Source organism: Cupressus sempervirens, chromosome 8 (genome assembly GCF_028749045.1).
Source record: "Cupressus sempervirens isolate cs-2001-9-10 chromosome 8, ASM2874904v1, whole genome shotgun sequence".
Lineage (NCBI taxonomy): Eukaryota > Viridiplantae > Streptophyta > Pinopsida > Cupressales > Cupressaceae > Cupressus > Cupressus sempervirens.
The window spans coordinates 657,163,034-657,186,222 of NC_143125.1; the positions used below are offsets into that span (position 1 = coordinate 657,163,034).

A 23,189-nucleotide genomic window follows, 5' to 3' on the forward strand; every position below is an offset into this window, starting at 1 on the left:
TCCCCTATTTGCGAGTGGAAAGAAGTCCAAGAGCATAGGAGTCTTTAGGTAGACATAAAAATCCTAGGTAGCTCCATGAAACTCATGATGCACAACACCAGAGGTCCAAATGAAATCCCTTAGGAGGCATTCAAGTTTGAGGTATGGAGCTCTGGAAGGAGCAAAACATGATAAATAATAGACATGTGTACCAGCCAAAACTTTAGAATAAATCTGAAATTTTCTTGCAAGAGAGGGAGCTTTGGTAATCCAATAATCCAATTTCTTCTCAATTTGTGCCAATCAAACATTCCACAACTCCACAGGCGAAGCTTAAAAAGAGAAAGGAATGCTGAAAAATTGAAAGATTTTGCCATGCTAAACTCATTTCCACCCATAACCCTACAACCATTGAGGGCTTGACAAGAAGGATTGTCATTAGCAAAGGGTCTTGTTCAATTAAATAGTAGACCTAAAGGAAAGGCAAAAAGTATTGAAGTATTGTAAAGCGTTGGTAATATTATCTTCATCCTCCAAGAGGGTGAGAAAGGAGTCATTTGCAAAATGGGCATTCACAAGCTACATAGAGGAATTTGGGAGAGTTATGCCACACACAAGACCTCAATGGATAGATTTGTAGATCCTGAAAGCTTCATATTGCTGGCCATTTATGGTAATACAAGTAGAGGCATCACCAAAAAGCATCTAAACTGATTACAGAAAGACTGTGCCAAACCCCAGGGCTTGAAGCATGGCAAAAATGAAGGGTCATTCAATCCAATCATAGGCTTTGGAAAAATCAATCTTAAGAATCAAGGCCTATAGTTTGGACAAATGAGCCTACTCCATACCTTCCCAAACAAAAATAATATTATCTAGAATATATCATAATTTAATGAAACTAATTTGTTCAAGATGAACAATCTATGGGAGCAAATGCTAGATTTAAAGGGAGAGAGCCTTAGCAATGACCTTGTCAGAGACATTCAACAAAGTGATGGGCCTACAATTTCATATGTCTTCACGATCACTAGCTTTAGATATGAATTTCATATTACCCTTATTAATAATGTTGCCTAGGGAATGAGAATTGTATGCTTCTTCATATATACCTGATGCATATTAGGAAAAATGTTATCCCATGGAGCTTTGTAAAATTCACATGGGAAACCATCACATAGAGCTTTTTAGGGTTTTTTTGCTACTATATCCTCTCACAAAACTGCCTCAAGGTCTCCATCATCACTCTCCATAGACTACACATCTTAACCAGAGCAAAAATCCTAGTCATACAAAGCCCTCATCCTCAAAACCAAATCGTACAGATAGAGGCAATAGACAAAGGTATGAGCTTGAAGCATGATCACCTATAAAGTGGTGAAAATACACATTCCAAAATGATAAAGAAAGAAGGTAAGAATTAATGAACATTAATTATAAATATTTTGAATTATTTGATGATATATAATCTAATGAATACATCTGTGCAGTTTTAATTAAGAAATAAAAACTCAAATTTATTTTAAATAAATTGAAAGCATGCATTGACCTTGTTATAAATGTTCAAATTTTATATTCTCATTCAATTAGTATGTGATAAATTTAATTTTTAATTTTCAAAATAAGAGACTTATCTGAAATATACATAAAATATAAGTAAATTCTAAGTCTTCCTTTATGAATTTTATTTTAACTATTTTGTACATCGTTTCTATTTTGTGTTTATGTTTGTTAAATGGGTGTAAATTATTATTCATTCATGGGAGCTTAAGGCAATTCAATTTTAGGGAGCAATAGTTAAATAGATATATGACTTGCTTATTTACCCATTCCAAATTCACAAGTCAAATTTTCTCACAAGAGCACACAAATGGGAATTTTTTAGTAATATTTTTTAAACATCTATTATTTCATTTTAAAAAAATCATTTTACATTCTAACATTTTGTTAAAAAATTATTTTATTAATTTATTAATTTCACAAGAAATATCGACTTTATTTAAATAAAAATTAATTAATAACTAAATAAATAATAGATTAAGAACAATGGACAATCTAATTGGAAAATATATATTTTCAAAAAATATAATATTTTATCATTGACAAGCTCAAAGGCACGAACTCCATCTCGCCAAGAGCTCTTCTTATTGAATGATCTAGACAATGTTAGTTAAATTTTATTTTCAAATAAATATAATTATGGTTAATTTCTTATCATGTTAATACATCTATGGGGAGAAAGAGAAGGAAGAGAGATGACTTTATATTAGTGAAAGTGCTCATATATTACATCAGTCATAATCCTTCATTACAACTATGATATTCTAGCATAAAGGATGGTGTTGATGCGGATACTACTTATTTTTATTAATGTTTAATAACCATCAATATTGATCTTGAGTGTTGTGTTCATTCTAAGTAGGCTATGTTATATACTTCAACTTGTTTCTCAAAATTTACATGCACATGTAATATAATTTTTATAGTATAATTAAAAAAAATTGATGCTTCAACTTCTGGAAAACATAAACCTCACATTAAATAATTTTACTTAATTAAAATAAGTTCGTTTTAGATATTATCACTCTTTTAATTATAAGGGTCCAAGACATTATGAACTCTCTTTTATGTAATTCATAACAGATTAAATTAATAAATATCAATATATTTCTAGATTCGATTGGGTGTTCTATTAGAATCCAATAAAGACATACAATTGAATGCAAAAATATATTGATATTTACTAATAGCTTGTGAAAATTTGATACTATTAAGTTAAATTAGAATATCCTTATTATGATCCATGATTGTATGTTATGGCGATTGATCCATCCATTTTCTCCAAATTCACTCGACCTTATGAACATTTTTTTTTTCTCAACACCCTCCATCCTCAATTATATGGAATCTACTTTTGCTTTGTTCCTATCATACAAGCTAACTTTCTCTTTATTTTCTAAGTTCAACTTGGAGAATATGTATGACATATATGTTGTATATTTACATGATGACACATTGTAGGTTACGTTAAATTTATATGTATGCAATGATTATATCACTTCATATCCAAATTCTTGTGTTATGCATACATTTTGTGTCAATGCTACATATTTTTAGACATATAATCATTCTAGGATTCACATGCATCTCAAAGTTAAGATAGAAAAATTATAAATTTTGTATACCAATTATATTTTCAATTTATTTCTGTGTTTGTTCTAAGGAGAATCCCTTGATAAATAGATATATTGACAAATGGAATATCTACCCAAATATCACACATATTTCATATTTAATTAACCCCCAACATTTTCTTTATGCACTCATATCTCAATAAAGTAGCATTAATTATACATTTATCAAATGATTATATGCATGCATATAATTTAAATCGATCCATTTTCGATGTTGTCATTAAGGGACTGACCTTAGATTTATAGAATTGATCCACAAATATTGAAAATTAAATGTTCAAAATAATTTTCACTCATGCCAATTGCTTTCTTTAGAGGATGACTAATATAAATACATTTAATGCAATTCATTTTCTCATTTGATATGATTATGCCCTCAAAAACCATCATTTACATTTAGCATTTGAATTGATATAATAGAATAAATCTAAAATTGAATAATCATCCGAGAAACATTTCCATAAGAATGAAGTTCTTGATTGTTCATCAAGAGAGCATGCATTTGTATTGAGGAAAATAATAATAGGCCGTGGCTATCCTCCTTACAAACTATATATTTGACCAAGTTTCAAAAAATTTAAAACATCATGGATTTTCCAAAAAATTCAGCATTTGATCTTCATGATCTACATAGTTTGTAGCCAAAAAAAATAAAAAAAATTTGAGAAAAAATTACTATAAATTTGTGAATCTTGAAAGGAAAAGTTTGGCTTTATTTTTTCTTTAATAAATTTTGTCTGGAGATCAGCCTATCGCATAATAATATAATAAATTGAATACAATTTAATGTACATACATTTAAAAATTGAATAATGATGAAAGCAGTTTGAAAATAGAGCTCCCTTTGTGCTGCGTATTCTGTGGCCTTTCATTTAGTTTTACAAATCCTGTACATACAGATGGAATATTCTTGAGCAGCATATCCTCATCTCTCCACATATATAGCAACAAAATGAGAAAAAATAAACATTAGACTTTAAGAGTTTTGATTACACTTAATACGAAATACAAGAAAAAAATCAAACATCTAAACATTATCTTATAAGAGTTTAACTATGTAATTGATAAGAAATGAATAATTAGGGATTGATGCTCAATCCTTGCTATGAAGGATTGGACTGAGATGCCATGAAGCACCAAAGAGTGTTTCCTTTGACTTTCAAAGCTTCTTTGAGGTGAATCTAATGGATTTTCCAAAAAATTCAGCATTTGATCTTCATGATCTCCATAGTTTGTAGCCAAAAAAAATTAAAAAAATTTGAGAAAAAATTACTATAAATTTGTGAATCTTGAAAGGAAAAGTTTGGCTTTATTTTTTCTTTAATAAATTTTGTTTGGAGATTAACGTATCACATAATAATATAATATATTGAATACAATTTAATGTACATACATTTAAAAATTGAATAATGATGAAAGCAGTTTTAAAATAGAGCTCCCTTTATGCTGAGTATTCTGCAACCTTTCATTTAGTTTTACAAATCCTGTAGATACAGATGGAATCTTCTTGAGCAGCATATCCTCATCTCTCCACACATATAACAACAAAATGCGAAAAAATAAACATTAGACTTTAAGAGTTTTGATTACACTTAATACGAAATACAAGAAAAAAATCAAACATCTAAACATTATCTTATAAGAGTTTAACTATGTAATTGATAAGAAATGAATAATTAGGGACTAATGCAAAATCCTTGCTATGAAGGATTGGACTGAGATTCCATGAAGCACCAAAGAGTGTTTCCTTTGACTTCCAAAGCTGCTTTGAGGTGAATCTACCCTTCTCTTTAAGTCATCTAAAGGCATCCCCAAAAACTCCTTTTGTATATCGAAAATGTTCAGGTTGTACACCATAGAAAATGGGAATAATCTGAGCACAAGTTTTGGATTTCATAAATGCCAGCTCTCACAAGCACCACTTTGATTCTGCATAGTTCATTGAAAATATGGCTATATGAACCTTTCCTCTTTTCATTACTATTTCTAGTACACCGGGCACGTTATCTCCCGATATAATGTGAAACTTTGAAATGTATTTTCTTTCAATTGCGAAGCTTTTTTGAGATGTATTTGCCTTCTCTTTTGTATCGCTCAAATGCGTCAAAATAGTCTCCTTTCAAATATGGTACATCTTCAGGCTTCACTTGGTAGATATTGGGAACAATTCTACTGATTTTCCTTCTTTTGTGTATGAATGCCAGCTCTTCCAAACAGCAGCTGGATTGAGCATGCTCCTTTGAAAATATTACGAAATGCAAAGAAGCACAATCGATTGTTGTTTTTACTTGTTGATCCATGAATTGACGCTCTTCTGAATTCAGAAAAACCTTCAGTTTCATGGTTGCATATTTAAGCTTTTCAGAGATCATGATTCCAGCTAGCATATGTTTGGCATGACTAATAAATACATCGGATGGTGCAGATTCTGCAACATGCGAAAAGCTACTACTAGTGTTGGAAGATGATGCCATGAAATTGGATTCGACGGTACAAAACAACAAGAGGGAAAAAGATGTAAATCTAAAAGAATAAAGGGATTCTTGTTATTCATCAGGTGAAGAGAAATCCAAAACATACAAAAAGCTTAGAGGTGCAGGTAGCGCAACAGAGAAATGTGAAGGAAGCCAGGCAGAACTAACAGAGAAGCTTGAAGGGATACGATGTAATTAAATAAGAATAATAAAAGTGCCTCATTGCAGACCAAAGAGAAAGGAAGTTAGCACACAAGAACTTTCAATCAATCCTTTTGAAATCGTCTCTTTTCGTATCACTTTCCGTGAAGCGAAGAAATGATAGTGATCCAAGACAAAGAGTGGCTGAAACCATTCATTGCTGACCGGTCTTTGCATAAGTAACAGCGCGGAAGACCTGCAGAAGTATCATCTGGTAAGAACTTCTAAATTCATATACTTCCAGCCGATAATCTAGAATTGCCAACCATCTAGAACTCTGTGCCAAATCCACTTTCTTCATATATATATATATATATATATAATTTTCTAGAAAGGGTTTTTAACTCGAAGACTTCCAGCTGTAGAATTGCAGACCACCTAGAACTCTTTATATATATAATTCATTTTTTTGAGTGGTTGTATTGTTTCATATATTCAACTGTTATATTTTGTACATGAAACTTTCAGCAATGTACCTTAGTGTGCAATGGGTACATGTGTAGATATGAGAGCTCAATTAAAAAAAAAATTTACCTTACTTTTGTATATATACATGCAATATATTTAAATTTGTACATTTTCGTATTTCTTTCTCCTACATCTTCCTCTATCTCATTAACTCTCCATCACTATCCATCCGTTATCTCTTCATCTCAACCTCCTTAAATATCACTTTCTATCTTTATCTTTACATCACTCCCTATCTCAATGTGCCTTCTTTATATATTTATATCTTCCATTCCTCTTTCTCTAAATTCCCCTCCCTCTCCTATCCTCTCCATGTCCCTCTTCTTTATCTTAGCATCTCTCCTCCTCTCGATCATCATCCCTTTGGCCACTTCGGCAATATTGTAGTTTTTTTGAAGACGAACTCAAGTTTAGGAAGATGTATCATTTGATGCCAAGGTCAAAGCTTAGATTCGTATAACCTTTCGGGCTAACTTTGTAGATAATAGTAATTGAATAATAAATAATACTAAATAAATAATAAATAATCTAGGCTTAGAACTCAACAATTATTAACATGTACAATTCAATTAAAAATTAAAACAATCAGCAACCAAGAAAGCTAAAAAATGATCAACTATTAGTAAACGAACATGCATTATCTACACGTCATCATTTTCTGGAAATTTTAAAAATAATAATTAAAAAGTATCTATGACAAAACTAGTAGTAGGGGGTCTCCTCTCTTCTCCTACTTAAGGTGCGCACTTCAAGGTTGCTTAGGAATTATGCAATGGTGTTGTCTACCCGGCCCCATCGTTCAGGATGGGTTGGATGTGCCCCCCCCATGCCATGCCATGCAATTGCATCTGCTGGCCCCTGTTGCACTTTCTCTAAGCGAGTGGGTATTAGACAGTAAAGGCATGAAGAGATGTGTGGGATGTTTTTTCAAATAAAGGTTCAAAATAGTGAATATTTTCTATATGTGCATGTGATTAGTTATAAATTTTAAATTTTTAGTTTAAATATTTATTATTTTATTATTTTATATTATTTAAGTTTAATATATATCATTAAGATATTAAATAAATATCATTAAGTTTAATGTTTATTATGTATATTTCTTATTATTTTATATTGTTTAAGTTTAATATATATCATTAGGATATTCAATATATAAGTAGATTTATTTGTTTAATACATATTATCATTTACATAATAAATCTATATTTTTATTTTCATGTTAATTAAATTTAATTTTCATTAATTCTAGTAAATTTAAATAACCGTGGGGCTGGATAGATGACGTCACTCATCCATGGCATGGCATGGCAACTGTCGGCCCCGTCATCCAAGTGCATTTGCATTGGAAGCACAAACATTTATTTATTTATTTATAGTGCTTGTTTTTATGTTTGATTCAATTTTGGTTAAGTTAAATTTATTAATAATTCAATTTATTAATAGCTAGATTTATTTTTAGTTAGAGTTATTAATATTTTAAATTAAATAGTGTTTAATAAAAGATTAAAATATTAATATATAAATTAATTTAGTAAAAAATAAAATGCTTATATTAATAAAATTTTAAAAAATATATCATAATAAAATATTTATCTAATTAGATGTACGTAGACTTTCATTTTTAACTAAACTAATTCAAAATCTTATTATCTTATTGTTTTTTATATATGTATTATTATTTATAACTTAAAATGTTGTTTAGAATTGAATGTTAAATATTAAATTTTGTCAAATGATATTTCCTTCAATTTTTATGTTAAATATTATTTTCCTTATTAAATTTGTAACAAAATAATATTTTCTTATGAAATATGAAATATTTATTTTATTTCTTATATTTTAATAATGACTCTATTGAATTAGAATTTTAAAATTAATTAATTAATAGAGTTAATATCACTCTATAATTTTTTCATTATATTACCAACTCTATTATATTACTTCATTTAAAAAATCTTTGTTAAAGGAAAATAAATGATAAATTTTATGATTAACACTAAAAAAATTTATTTTAGGTCCGTTTAGTTTTTTTTTTTTAAGTTAGCTTTTTCACCATAGACACTTAACTGTATTTTTATTTAAGTTATGATAATTTTTAAAAAAATTTACTAAGTGCGAACTTTTATTTTTAACCTTTATTTAAAAAAAATCCCACACGCCCACATCTCTTCATCCCTTTACCGTGTGACGGCCACTCACATGGACAAAGTGCAATTGGGGCCCGCGGATGATGCAATGGCATGGCATGGAGGGGCACGCATCCAGCCCATCCCGAACGATTGGGCTGGGTAGACGACGCCGAAATTGAGTTCTTTTTTTTCCACTTCGATACAATTTTTAATGTACCCAACGAATACGTAGTTATCTATAAAAGTTTGTCGATGAACCAACGTATTTGCACTTGATTTCACTAAAGTTTAAAGATATTGAAATAATTATTTTCTTAAAATAAAAAAATACACAATCAGAATAATTTAGCAAATGCGTTTTCATTTAGCCACTCGGTAATTAGATGTTTCCCCTAAATTCGGTGGAACAACAGGCGAGACACCAACAACTACGAAATGGGATTCCATAGGAAAAAATTCTTCTGTGCCTTCTGCTTCTGTTTGGAGATGCTTCCACGTTTCTCCCGTGTGGTTTGCTTCCCAATTAAGGTTTGCAGCCGCGCAATCGACGCGTTTGACTCTACATTACAACTATAGCACTTCTTTCGCGCATTTATTTTACCTTGAATTTTTTATTTGGTCCATCTTATCTCAACAAGAAGATGAACAACCTTTCTAGTTTTGTCCTTTAGTTCTGTGTCTATTGTCTTGTTTCATCAAATCTGATTTCATGGCATCTACTAATCACTCTAACTCTTTTAGTCAGACTCTGTCATGCTTCTTCGTTTCTTCATTTCTTCCGCGCGGTTACCTCAGCGAGTACACACAGTCTACACATGTAGTCACACATTTATTTCTCATTACTTATCCCTCTCCTGATCTTTTATATGCACCCACTCATTTTCTCTTTGAACGCCCCTTTTTTCAACCTTTGTCATGTTCGCTTAAATATAATTTCATGGCATCTTCTTCTAACCCGCATAGTGGTGTTCCGTTAAATTGCCAACACGGTGAAGAATTTCCATCATCCACATCTAGTTCTTGTGCATCCACGATGCCTGTGAAAGATTTCCCATGTTATGATGTATTTATCAATCATTTTAAACATCCTCTGGGCGTAGCAATTTATAAAGAGCTTGATGCGTTGGGACTGAAGGTTTTTCTAAATTTGAAAGAGCTCGATTTGTGGGATGAAGAAGTAGAAGCAACTTTTAAGAATGCCTGGCTTTACATTCCAATATTTTCAGAGGGGGTATGCACAATCCGACCGGTGCTTAGAAGAGCTATCATCCATGCACAACACGGGTAAATTAGGCACTAAAATTGTTCCTATTTTCTATCGTGTTAAGACTGATGATGTACGCTACGTAAAATCAGGCTACACATTTGACCCAAACAAGCTTGAACGTGACTCTAAGAAATTGGAGGAGTGGAGGAAAGCGCTTTACAGCATTTCACATTATGTAGGTCCGGTCGTTGAGAGCAAGGAGTAAGTACTAAGTACCCATCTCTCCACAAGATGCACTCATCGTTTACTAATCGCTTCATTCTTTTATCTTGAGGCTCATAGACTTCAGTTATCCATAGAACTTGTGATGTTTATGTTGCTGAAGACAATTACAGAGTGGGTAGCGAAAGAGGGAAAAATGTGTCAAGAATTTCTAGGACCAGCTAAGACTAGTTCAAGCATCCAACAACAGGGAGAAGAATTTGCAGCAACTATATCTACTTCAGATGGATCGATAATGCTTGTGAGAAAGGTTAAGTATGACATATTTATTAACCATCGAGGTCCTGATGTCAAATGTACACTTGCCACAACTATCTATAAAATGCTCACAGGAATGGGACTGAAGGTTTTTCTGGATTCAGAAGAGCTTAAGTCGGGGGGTCACTTTCCTAGTGTACTAGAACAAGTAATAAAGAGTACCTGGCTTAACATAGCTATATTTTTAGAGGACTATGCAATGTCCAAGTGGTGTTTGAAGGAGCTTTCGTTGATTAGCGGAAGAGAAGGTAGTAAGTTTGTTCCCATTTATTACAATGTCTTTCTGTATGAATTAAGATATATTGGAAAGCGAAGCTATGGTAAGGCATTTGGGCGGCACCAAGACAAGGGTAGATATAACACAGAGAAGCTGGAGGAGTGGAAGGAAGAACTTCGCCATGCTTCGTTTTGTGCGGATCATATCGTCAATAGCAAAGAGTAAGTATGAGCTTGACGCAGGATCACCTATAAAGTGGTGAAAATACACATTCCAAAATGATAAAGAAAGAAGGTAAGATTTAATGAACAGGTGAGATGACTTCAATGGTAGTTATTACTCCTACATTATTTCCAACCATTGGATGACAATTTTAGCCCCTCACCCTTCAAATAAGGAAATGCATACGATGTTAATTATAAATATTTTGAATTATTTGATGATATATAATCTAATGAATACATCTGTGCAGTTTTAACTAAGAAATAAAAGCTCAAATTTATTTTAAATAAATTTAAAGCATGCATTGACCTTGTTATAAATGTTCAAATTTTATATTCTCATTCAATTAGTATGTGATAAATTTAATTTTTAATTTTCAAAATAAGAGAATTATCTGAAATATACATAAAATATAAGTAAATTCTAAGTCTCCCTTTATGAATTTTATTTTAACTATTTTGTACACCGTTTCTATTTTGTGTTTATGTTTGTTAAATGGGTGTAAATTATTATTCATTCATGGGAGCTTAAGGCAATTCAATTTTAGGGACCAATAGTTAAATAGATATATGACTTGCTTATTTAGCCATTCCAAATTCACAAGTCAAATTTTCTCACAAGAGCATACAAATGGGAATTTTTTATTATATTTTTTAAACATCTATTATTTCATTTTAAAAAATCATTTTCATTCTAATATTTTGTTAAAAAATTATTTTATAAATTTATTAATTTTTAAATTTCACAAGAAATATCAACTTTATTTAAATAAAAATTAATTAATAACTAAATAAATAATAGATTAATAACAATTGACAATCTAATTGGAAAATATATATTTTCAAAAAATATAATATTTTATCATTGACAAGCTCAAAGGCACGAACTCCATCTCCCCAAGAGCTCTTCTTATTGAATGATCTAGACAATGTTAGTTAAATTTTATTTTCAAATAAATATAACTATTGTTAATTTCTTATCATGTTAATAGATGTGTGGGGAGAAAGAGAAGGAAGAGAGATGACTTTATATTAGTGAAAGTGCTCATATATTACATCATTCATAATTCTTTATTATAACTATCATATTCTAGCATAAAGGATGGTGTTGATGCGGATACTACTTATTTTTATTAATGTTTAATAACCATCAATATTGAACGTGAGCGTTGTGTACATTCTAAGTAGGCTATGTTATATACTTCAACTTGTTTGTCAAAATTTACATGCACATGTACTATAATTTTTTTAGCATAATTAAAATTTTTAGATGCTTCAACTTCTAGAAAAAATAAACCTCACAATAAAATAATTTTACTCAATTCAAATAAGTTCTTTTTAGATATTATTGCTCTTTTAATTATAAGGGTCCAACATATTATGCACTCTCTTTTATGTAATTCATAACAGATTATATTAGTAAATATCAATATATTTCTAGATTCGATTGGGTGTTCTGTTAGAATCCAATAAACACATACAATTGAATCCAAAAATATATTGATATTTACTAATAACTTGTGAAAATTTGATTCTATTAAGTTAAATTAGAATATCCTTATTATGATCCATGATTGTACGTTATGGCGATTGATCCATCCATTTTCTCCAAATTAACTCGACCTTATGAACATTTTTTTTTTCTCAACACCCTTCATCCTCAATCATATGGAATCTACTTTTGCTTTGTTCCTATCATACAAGCTAACTTTCTCTTTGTTTTCTAAGTTCAACTTGGAGAATATGTATGACATATATGTTGCATATTTACATGATGACACATTGTAGGTTACGTTAAATTTGTATGTATGCAATGATTATATCCTTTCATATCCAAATTCTTAAGTTATGCATACATTTTGTGTATATGCTACATACTTTTAGACATATAATCATTCTAGGATTCACATGCATCTCAAAGGAAAGACAGAAAAATTATAAATTTTGTATACCAATTATATTTTCAATTTATTTTTTTGTTTGTTCTAAGGAGAATCCCTTGATAAATAGATATATTGACAAATGAAATATCTAACCAAATGTCACACATATTTCATATTTAATTAACCCCAACCATTTTCTTTATGCACTCATATCTCAATAAAGTAGCATTAATTATACATTTATCAAATGATTATATGCATGCATATAATTTAAATCGATCCATTTTCGATGTTGTCATTAGGGGACTGACCTTAGATTTATAGAATTGATCCACAAATATTGAAAATTAAATGTTCAAAATAATGTCCACTCGTGCCAATTGCTTTCTTTAGAGGATGAATAATATAAATACATTTAATGCAATTCATTTTCTCATTTGATATGATTATGCCCTCAAAAACCATCATTTACATTTAGCATTTGAATTGATATAATAGAATAAATCTAAAATTGAATAATCATTCTAGAAACATTTCCATAAGAATGAAGTTCTTGATTGTTCATCAAGAGAACATGCATTTGTATTGAGGAAAATAATAATAGGCCGTGGCTATCCTCCTTACAAACTATATATTTGACCAAGTTTCAAAAAATTGAAAACATCATGGATTTTCCAAAAAATTCAGCATTTGATCTTCATGATCTGCATAGTTTGTAGCCAAAAACAGAAAAAAAAATTGAGAAAAAATTACTATAAATTTGTGAATCTTGAAAGGAAAAGTTTGGCTTTATTTTTTCTTTAATAAATTTTGTCTAGAGATCAACCTATCGCATAATAATATAATATATTGAATGCAATTTAACGTACATACATTTAAAAATTGAATAATGATGAAAGCAGTTTGAAAATAGAGGTCCCTTTATGCTGAGTATCCTGCAGCGTTTCATTTAGTTTTACAAATCCTCTACATACATATGGAATATTCTTGAGCAGGATATCCTCATCTCTCCACATATATAACAACAAAATGCAAAAAAATAAACATTAGACTTTAAAAGTTTTGACTACACTTAATACGAAATACAAGAAAAAAATCAAACATCTAAACATTATCTTATAAGAGTTTAACTATGTAATTGATAAGAAATGAATAATTAGGGACTGATGCTCAATCCTTGCTATGAAGGATTGGACTGAGATTCCATGAAGCACCAAAGAGTGTTTCCTTTGACTTTCAAAGCTGCTTTGAGGTGAATCTACCCTTCTCTTTAGGTCATTGAAAGGCATCCCCAAAAACTCCTTTTGTATATCCAAAATGTTCAGGTTGTACACCATAGAAAATGGGAATAATCTGAGCACAAGTTTTGGATTTCATAAATGCCAGCTCTCGCAAGCACCACTTTGATTCTGCATAGTTCATTGAAAATATGGCTATATGAAACTTTCCTCTTTTCATTACTATTTCTAGTACACTGGGCACGTTATCTCCCGATATAATGTGAAACTCTAAAATGTACTTTCTTCCAATTGCAAAGCTTTTTTGAGTTGTATTTTCCTTCTCTTTTGTATCGCTCAAATGCGTCAAGATTGTCTCCTTTCAAATATCGTACATCTTCAGGCTTAACTTGGTAGAAGATGGGAACAATTCTATTAATTTTCCTTAGCTCTTCCAAATAGCAGTTGGATTGAGCACGCTCCTTTGAAGTTATGACGAAATGCAAGGAAGCACAATCGATTGTTGTTTTTACTTGTTGATCCACCAATTGATGCTCTTCTGAATTCAGAAAAACCTTCAGTTGCATGGCTGCATATTTAAGCTTTTTAGAGATCATGAGTCCAGCTAGCATATGTTTGGCGTGACTAATAAATACAATGGATGGTGCAGATTCTGCAACATGCGGAAAACTGCTGCTAGTGTTGGAAGATAATGCCATGAAATTGGATTCGATGGTACAAAACAATAAAAGGGAAAAAGATGTAAATCTAAAAGAATAAAGGGATTCTTTTTATTCATCAGGCGAAGAGAAATCCAAAACATACAAAATGCTTAGAGGTGCAGGTAGCGCAATAGAGAAATGTGAAGGAAGCTAGGCAGAACTAACAGAGAAGCGTGAAGGGATACGATGTAATTAAATAAGAATAATAAAAGTGGCTCATTGCAGACAAAAGAGAAAGGAAGTTAGCACACAAGAACTTTCAATCAATCTTTTTGAAATTGTCTCTTTTCGTATCACTTTCCATGAAGTGAAGAAATGATAGTGATCCAAGACAAAGAGTGGCTGAAAACATTCATTGCTGACCAGTCTTTACATAAGTAACAGTGCGGAAGACCCATAGAAGTATCATCTGGTAAGTACTTCTAAATTCATAGACTTCTAGCCGATAATCTAGAATTGCCGACCATCTAGAACTCTGTGCCAAATCCACTTTCTTCATATATATATATATATATATATATATATATTATTGTTTGGAAAGGGTTTTTAATTCGAAGACTTCCAGCTGTAGAATTGCAGACCATCTAGAACTCTTTATATATATAATTTATTTTTTTGAGTGGCTGTATTGTTTCATATATTCAACTGTCATATTTTGTATATGAAACTTTCAGCAATGTACCTTACTTTTGTATATATATATGTAATATATTTAAATTTGTACATTTTCATATTTCTTTCTCCTACATCTTCCTCTATCTCATTAACTCTCCATCACTATCCATCCCTTATCTCTTCATCTCGACCTCCTTAAATATTACTTTCTATCTTTATATTTACATCACTCCCTATCTCAATGTGCCTTCTTTATATATTTATATCTTCCATTCCTCTTTCTCTAAATTCCCCTCCCTCTCCTATCCTCTCCATGTCCCTCTTCTTTATCTTAGCATCTCTCCTCCTCTCGATCATCATCCCTTTGGCCCCTTCGGCAATATTGTAGTTTTTGTCAACACCAACTCAAGTTTAGGAAGATGTATCATTTGATGCCAAGGTCAAAGCTTAGATTCGTATAACCTTTCGGGCTAACTGTGTAGATAATAGTAATTGAATAATAAATAATACTAAATAAATAATAAATAATCTAGGCTTACAACTCGACAATTATTAACATGTCCAACTCAATTAAAAAATAAAACAATCAGCAACAAAGAAAGCTAAAAAATGATCAACTATTAGTAAATGAACATGCATTATCTACATGTCATCATTTTCTTGAATTTTTAAAAATAATAATTAAAAAGTATCTATGACAAAACTAGTAGTAGGGGGTCTCCTCTCTTGTCCTACTTAAGGTGCCCACTTCAAGGTTGCTTAGGAATTATGCAACGGTGTCGTCTACCCATCCCCATCGTTCAGGATGGGTTGGATGTGCCCCCCCCATGCCATGCCATGCAATGGCATCTGCGGGCCCCCGTTGCACTTTCTCTAAGCGAGTGGCTATTAGACAGTAAAGGCATGAAGAGATGTGTGAGATGTTTTTAGAAATAAAGGTTCAAAATAGTGAATATTTTGTATATGTGCATGTGATTAGTTATAAATTTTAAATGTTTAGTTTTAATATTTATTATTTTATTATTTTATCGAACTAATAATGTTTATTATGTATATTTATTTTAATTTTATATTGTTTAAGTTTAATATATATCATTAAGATATTCAATATATAAGTAGATTTATTTGTTTAATACATATTATCATTTACATAATAAATCTATATTTTAATTTTCATGTTAATTAGATTCAATTTTCATTAATGCTAGTAAATTTAAGTGAATACGTATTAGTTTAATATAATTTGACATAAGTATAATATACAATATTAATTAGATAATAAGTTTTCAAATGAATCTAGTTAAAAATAAAAGTTCACACTTGGTAAAATTCGAAAAAAAATATCATAACTTAAATAAAAATATAACTAAGTGTCAATGGTGAGAAATCTAATAAAAAAAAAACTAAATGGACCTAAAATAATTTTTTTAGTGTTAATCATAAAATTTATCATTTATTTTCCTTTAACAAAGATTTTTTAAATGAAGTGATATAAATGAAGTAATATAATGAAGCGATAATAGAGTGATAGATGATACCGCTCTATCCATAACCGTGGGGTTGGATAGATGATGTCACTCATCCATGGCATGGCATGGCAACTGTCGGCCCCATCGGCCAAGTGTATTTGCATTGGAAGCACAAACATTTATTTATTTATTCATAGTGCTTGTTTTTATGTTTGATTCAATTTTGGTTAAGTTAAATTTATTAAGATTTCAATTTATTAATAGCTTGATTTATTTTTATTTAGAGTTGTTAATATTTTCAATTAAATAGTGTTTAATAATACTATATTTAAAAGTTACATTTACATTTTAACTCTACATAAATATATTATATTTTTAGTTACTATAAATAAGATTTTGTTTAGTATATCATAATAAAAATACTTAGAGTTATTAATATTTTTTCTATTATATAGATTTTTTTATTATATATATATATATATATATATATATATATATATAATCTCGATTTACTAATTAATATTTTTAAAATTATTAAAATTATAAAAGATTAAAATATTAATATATAAATTAATTTAGTTAAAAATAAAATGCTTATATTAATAAAATTTTAAAAAATATATCATAATAAAATATTTATCTAATTAGATGTATGTAGACTTTCATTTTTAACTAAACTAATTCAAAATCTTATTATATTATTGTTTTTTATATATGTATTATTATTTATAACTTAAAGTGTTGTTTAGAATTGAATGTTAAATATTAAATTTTGTCAAATGATATTTCCTTCAATTTTTATGTTAAATATTATTTTCCTTATTAAATTTGTAACAAAATAATATTTTCTTATGAAATATTAAATATTTATTTTCTTTCTTAGATTTTAATAATGACTCTATTGAATTAGAATTTTAAAATTAATTAATTAATAGAGTTAATATCACTCTATAATTGTTTCATTATATTACTAACTCTATTATATTACTTCATTTAAAAAATCTTTGTTAAAGGAAAATAAATGATAAATTTTATGATTAACACTAAAAAAAATTATTTTAGGTCCATTTAGTTTTTTATTTTTAAATTAGATTTTTCACCATAGACACTTAACTATATTTTTATTTAAGTTATGATAATTTAAAAAAAAATTTACTAAGTGCGAACTTTTATTTTTAACCTTTATTTGAAAAAAATCCCACACGCCCACATCTCTTCGAGCCTTTACCGTGTGACGGCCACTCACTTGGACAAAGTGCAACTGGGGCCCGTGGATGATGCAATGGCATGACATGGAGGGGCACGCATCCAGCCCATCCCAAAGGATCGTGCTGGGTAGACGACGCCGAAATTGAGTTCTTTTTTTCCCACTTTGATGAAATTTTTAATGTACCCAATGAATACGTAGTTATCTATAAAAGGCTGTCTATGAAGCAACGTATTTGCACTTGATTTAACTAAAGTTTAAAGATATTGAAATAATTATTTTCTTAAAATAAAAAAATACACAATCAGAATAATTTAGCAAATGCGTTTTCATTTAGCCACTCGGTAATTAGATGTTTTCCCTAAATTCGGTGGAACAACAGGCGAGACACCAACAACTACGAAATGGGATTCCACAGACAAAAATTCTTCTGCGCCTTTTGCTTCTGTTTGGATATGCTTCCACATTTCTCCTGCGTGGTTTCCTTCCCAATTAAGGTTGGCAGCCGCGCAATCGACGCGTTTGACTCCACATTACAACTAGAGCACTTCTTTCGCGCATTTATTTTACCTCGACTTTTTTATTTGGTCCATCTTATCTCAACAAGAAGATGAACAACCCTTCTAGTTTTGTCCTTCAGTTCTGTGTCTGTTGTCTTGTTTCATCAAATTTGATTTCATGGCATCTACTTCCAACACTAGCAGTGGCCAAGAGCTCGAAGAAATTGCCCCATCTACATTTAATTCTGGTGGATCCACAATATCAAAGTTGGAAGAAGGCCAAAGGAGTACGAAAAGTTAAATAAAACTTTAGTTGTCCTCAACTAGTCACTCTAACTCTTTTAGTCAGACTTTGTCATGCTTCTTCGTTTCTTCGTTTCTTCCGCACGGTTACCTCAACGACTACACACAGTCTACACGTTTAGTCGCACATTTATTTCTCATTACTTATCCCTCTCCTGCTCTTTTATATGCAGCCACTCCTTTTCTCTTTAAATGCCCCTTTTTTCAACCTTCATCATGTTCGCTTAAATCTAATTTCATGGCATCTTCTTCTAACCCACACAGTGGTGTTTCGTTAAATTGCACACACTGTGAAGAATTTCCATCATCCACATCTGCTTCTTGTGCATCCATGATGCCTGTGAAAGATTTCCTGCGTTATGATGTCTTTATCAATCATTTTAAACATCCTCTGGGCGTAGCAATTTATAAAGAGCTTGATGCGTTGGGACTGAAGGTTTTTCTGAATTCGGAAGAGCTCGATTTGCGGCATGAAGAAGTAGAAGTAGCTTTTAAGAGTGCCTGGCTTTACATTCCAATATTTTCAGAGGGGGTATGCACAATCCGACCGGTGCTTAGAAGAGCTGTCATCCATGCACAACACGGGTAAATTAGGCACTAAAATTGTTCCTATTTTCTGTCGTGTTAAGACTGATGATGTACGCTATGTAAAAGCAGGCTACACATTTGACCCAAACAAGCTTGAACGCGACTCTAAGAAACTGGAGGAGTGGAGGAAAGCACTTTACAACGTTTCACATTATGTAGGTCCAGTCGTTGAGAGCAAGGAGTAAGTACTAAGTACCCATCTCTCCACTAGAGGCACTCATCGTTTACTAATCGCTTCATTCTTTTATCTTGAGGCTCATAGACTTCAGTTATCCATAGAACTTGTGACGTTTATGCTGCTGAAGACAATTACAGAGTGGGTAGCGAAAGAGGGAAAAATGTGTCAAGAATTTGTAGGACCAGCTAAGACTAGTTCAAGCATCCAACAACAGGGAGAAGAATTTGCAGCAACTACATCTACTTCAGGTGGATCGATAATGCTTGTGAGAAAGGTTAAGTATGATGTATTTATTAACCATCGAGGTCCTGATGTCAAACCTACACTCGCCACAGCTATCTATAAAATGCTCTCATGAATGGGACTGAAGGTTTATCTGGATTCAGAAGAGCTTAAGTGGGGGGGTCACTTTCCTAGTGTACTCGAACAAGTAATAAAGAGTACCTGGCTTAACATAGCTATATTTTCAGAGGACTATGCAAGGTCCAAGTGGTGTTTGCGAGAGTTTTCGTTGATTAGTGGAAGAGAAGGCAGTAAGTTTGTTCCCATTTATTACCATGTTTTTCCATATGAATTAAGATATATTGGAAAGGGAAGCTATGGTAAGGCATTTGGACGGCACCAAGACAAGGGTAGATATAACCCAGAGAAGCTGGAGGAGTGGAAGGAAGCACTTCGCCATGCTTCGTTTTGTGCGGGTCATATCGTCAATAGAAAAGAGTAAGTATGAGCTTGAAGCATGATCACCTATAAAGTGGTCAAAATACACATTCCAAAATGATAAAGAAAGAAGGTAAGAATTAATGAACGGGTGAGATGACTTCAATGGTAGTCATTACTCCTACATTATTTCCAACCATTGGATAACAATTTTAGCCCCTGACCCTTCAAATAAGGAAATGCATAGGATGTTAATTATAAATATTTTGAATTATTTGATGATATATAATCTAATGAATACATCTATGCAGTTTTAATTAAGAAATAAAAGCTCAAATTTATTTTAAATAAATTGAAAGCATGCATTGACCTTGTTATAAATGTTTAATTTTATATTCTCATTCAATTAGTATGTGATAAATTTGATTTTTAATTTTCAAAATAAGAGAATTATCTGAAATATACATAAAATATAAGTAAATTCTAAGTCTTCCTTAATGAATTTTATTTTAACTATTTTGTTCATCGTTTCTATTTTGTTTTTATATTTGTTAAATGGGTGTAAATTATTATTCATTCATGGGAGCTTAAGGCAATTCAATTTTAGGGACCAATAGTTAAATAGATATATGACTTCCTTATTTAGCCATTCCAAATTCACAAGTCAAATTTTCTCACAAGAGCACACAAATGGGAATTTTTTAGTATATTTTTTAAACATCTATTATTTCATTTTAAAAAATCATTTTCATTCTAATATTTTGTTAAAAAATTATTTTATAAATTTTTAAATTTTTAAATTTCACAAGAAATATCAACTTTATTTAAATAAAAATTAATTAATAACTAAATAAATAATAGATTAATAACAATTGACAATCTAATTGGAAAATACATATTTTCAAAAAATATAATATTTTATCATTGACAAGCTCAAAGGCACGAACTCCATCTCGCCAAGAGCTCTTCTTATTGAATGATCTAGACAATGTTAGTTAAATTTTATTTTCAAATAAATATAATTATGGTTAATTTCTTATCATGTTAATAGTTGTGTGGGGAGAAAGAGAAGGAAGAGAGATGACTTTATCTTAGTGAAAGTGCTCATATATTACATCATTCATAATCCTTCATTATAACTATCATATTCTAGCATAAAGGATGGTGTTGATGCGGATACTACTTATTTTTGTTAATGTTTAATAACCATCAATATTGAACTTGAGTGTTGTGTACATTCTAAGTAGGCTATGTTATATACTTCAACTTGTTTGTCAAAATTTACATGCACATGTACTATAATTTTTTTAGCATAATTAAAATTTTTAGATGCTTCAACTTCTAGAAAAAATAAACCTCACAATAAAATAATTTTACTTAATTCAAATAATTTCTTTTTAGATATTATCAATCTTTTAATTATAAGGGTCCAACACATTATGCACTCTCTTTTATGTAATTCATAACAGATTAAATTAGTAAATATCAATATATTTCTAGATTCGATTGGGTGTTCTGTTAGAATCCAATAAACACATACAATTGAATCCAAAAATATATTAATATTTACTAATAACTTGTGAAAATTTGATACTATTAAGTTAAATTAGAATATCCTTAGTATGATCCATTATTTTATGTTATGGCGATTGATCCATCCATTTTCTCCAAATTCACTCGACCTTATGAACATTTTTTTTTTCTCAACACCCTTCATCCTCAATGATATGGAATCTACTTTTGCTTTGTTCCTATCATACAAGCTAGCTTTCAATTTGTTTTCTAAGTTCAACTTGGAGAATATGTATGACATATATGTTGCATATTTACATGATGACACATTGTAGGTTATGTTAAATTTATATGTATGCAATGATTATATCCTTTCATATCCAAATTCTTATGTTATGCATACATTTTGTGTCAATGCTACATATTTTAGACATATAATCATTCTAGGATTCACATGCATCTCAAAGGTAAGATAGAAAAATTATAAATTTTGTATACCAATTATATTTTCAATTTATTTTTGTGTTTGTTCTAAGGAGAATCCCTTGATAAATAGATATATTGACAAATGCAATATCTACCCAAATATCACACATATTTCATATTTAATTAACCCCAAAAAATTTCTTTATGCACTCATATCTCAATAAAGTAGCATTCATTATACATTTATCAAATGATTATATGCATGCATATAATTTAAATCGATCCATTTTCGATGTTGTCATTAACGGACTGACCTTAGTTTATAGAATTGATCGACAAATATTGAAAATTAAATGTTCAAAATAATGTCCACTCATGCCAATTGCTTTCGTTAGAGGATGACTAATATAAATACATTTAATGCAATTCATTTTCTCATTTGATATCATTATGCACTCAAAAACCATCATTTAGATTTAGCATTTGAATTGATATAATAGAATAAATCTAAAATTGAATAATCATTCTAGAAACATTTCCATAAGAATGAAGTTCTTGATTGTTCATCAAGAGAACATGAATTTGTATTGAGGAAAATAATAATAGGCCGCGGCTATCCTCCTTATAAACTATATAGTTGACCAGGTTTAAAAAATTGGAAACATCATGGATTTTCCAAAAAATTCAGCATTTGATCTTCATGATCTGCATAGTTTGTAGCCAAAAACAAAAAAAAAATTTTAGAAAAAGTTACTATAAATTTGTGAATCTTTAAAGGAAAAGTTTGGCTTTATTTTTTCTTTAATAAATTTTGTCTGGAGATCAACCTATCGCATAATAATATAATATATTGAATACAATTTAATGTACATACATTTAAAAATTGAATAATGATGAAAGCAGTTTGAAAATAGAGCTCCCTTTATGCTGAGTATTCTGCAGCCTTTCATTTAGTTTTACAAATCCTGTACATACAGATGGAATATTCTTGAGTAGCATATCCTCATCTCTCCACATATATAACAACAAAATGCCAAAAAATAAACATTAGACTTTAAGAGTTTTGATTACACTTAATACGAAATACAAGAAAAAAATCAAACATCTAAACATTATCTTATAAGAGTTTAACTATGTAATTTATAAGAAATGAATAATTAGCGACTGATGCTCAATCCTTGCTATGAAGGATTGGACTGAGATGCTATGAAGCACCAAAGAGTGTTTCCTTTGACTTCCAAAGCTACTTTGAAGTGAATCTACCCTTCTCTTTAAG

General features: G+C 30.2%; 1 protein-coding gene across 1 annotated transcript; it reads left to right on the plus strand.

Annotated features, from left to right (window-relative positions):
• The first annotated feature begins 9,644 nt into the window (after positions 1–9,644).
• Positions 9,645–10,637, plus strand: LOC149544154 (toll/interleukin-1 receptor-like protein). The gene is made up of 2 exons (XM_089795911.1): positions 9,645–9,899; positions 10,128–10,637. Exons 1-2 carry the CDS (start codon positions 9,645–9,647, stop codon positions 10,635–10,637), a joined length of 765 nt encoding a protein of 254 aa, XP_089652037.1.
• Positions 10,638–23,189: the final 12,552 nt, after the last annotated feature.

What these genes read in the sequence shown, in the direction of transcription:
- LOC149544154 (XM_089795911.1), top strand. Translation starts at nt 9,645, where the DNA reads ATGCCTGGCTTTACATTCCAATATTTTCAGAGGGGGTATGCACAATCC. An exon ending in TTTCACATTATGTAGGTCCG is followed by an intron (nt 9,900 to 10,127) that starts GTCGTTGAGAGC and finishes ATCCAACAACAG; the next exon opens with GGAGAAGAATTTGCAGCAAC.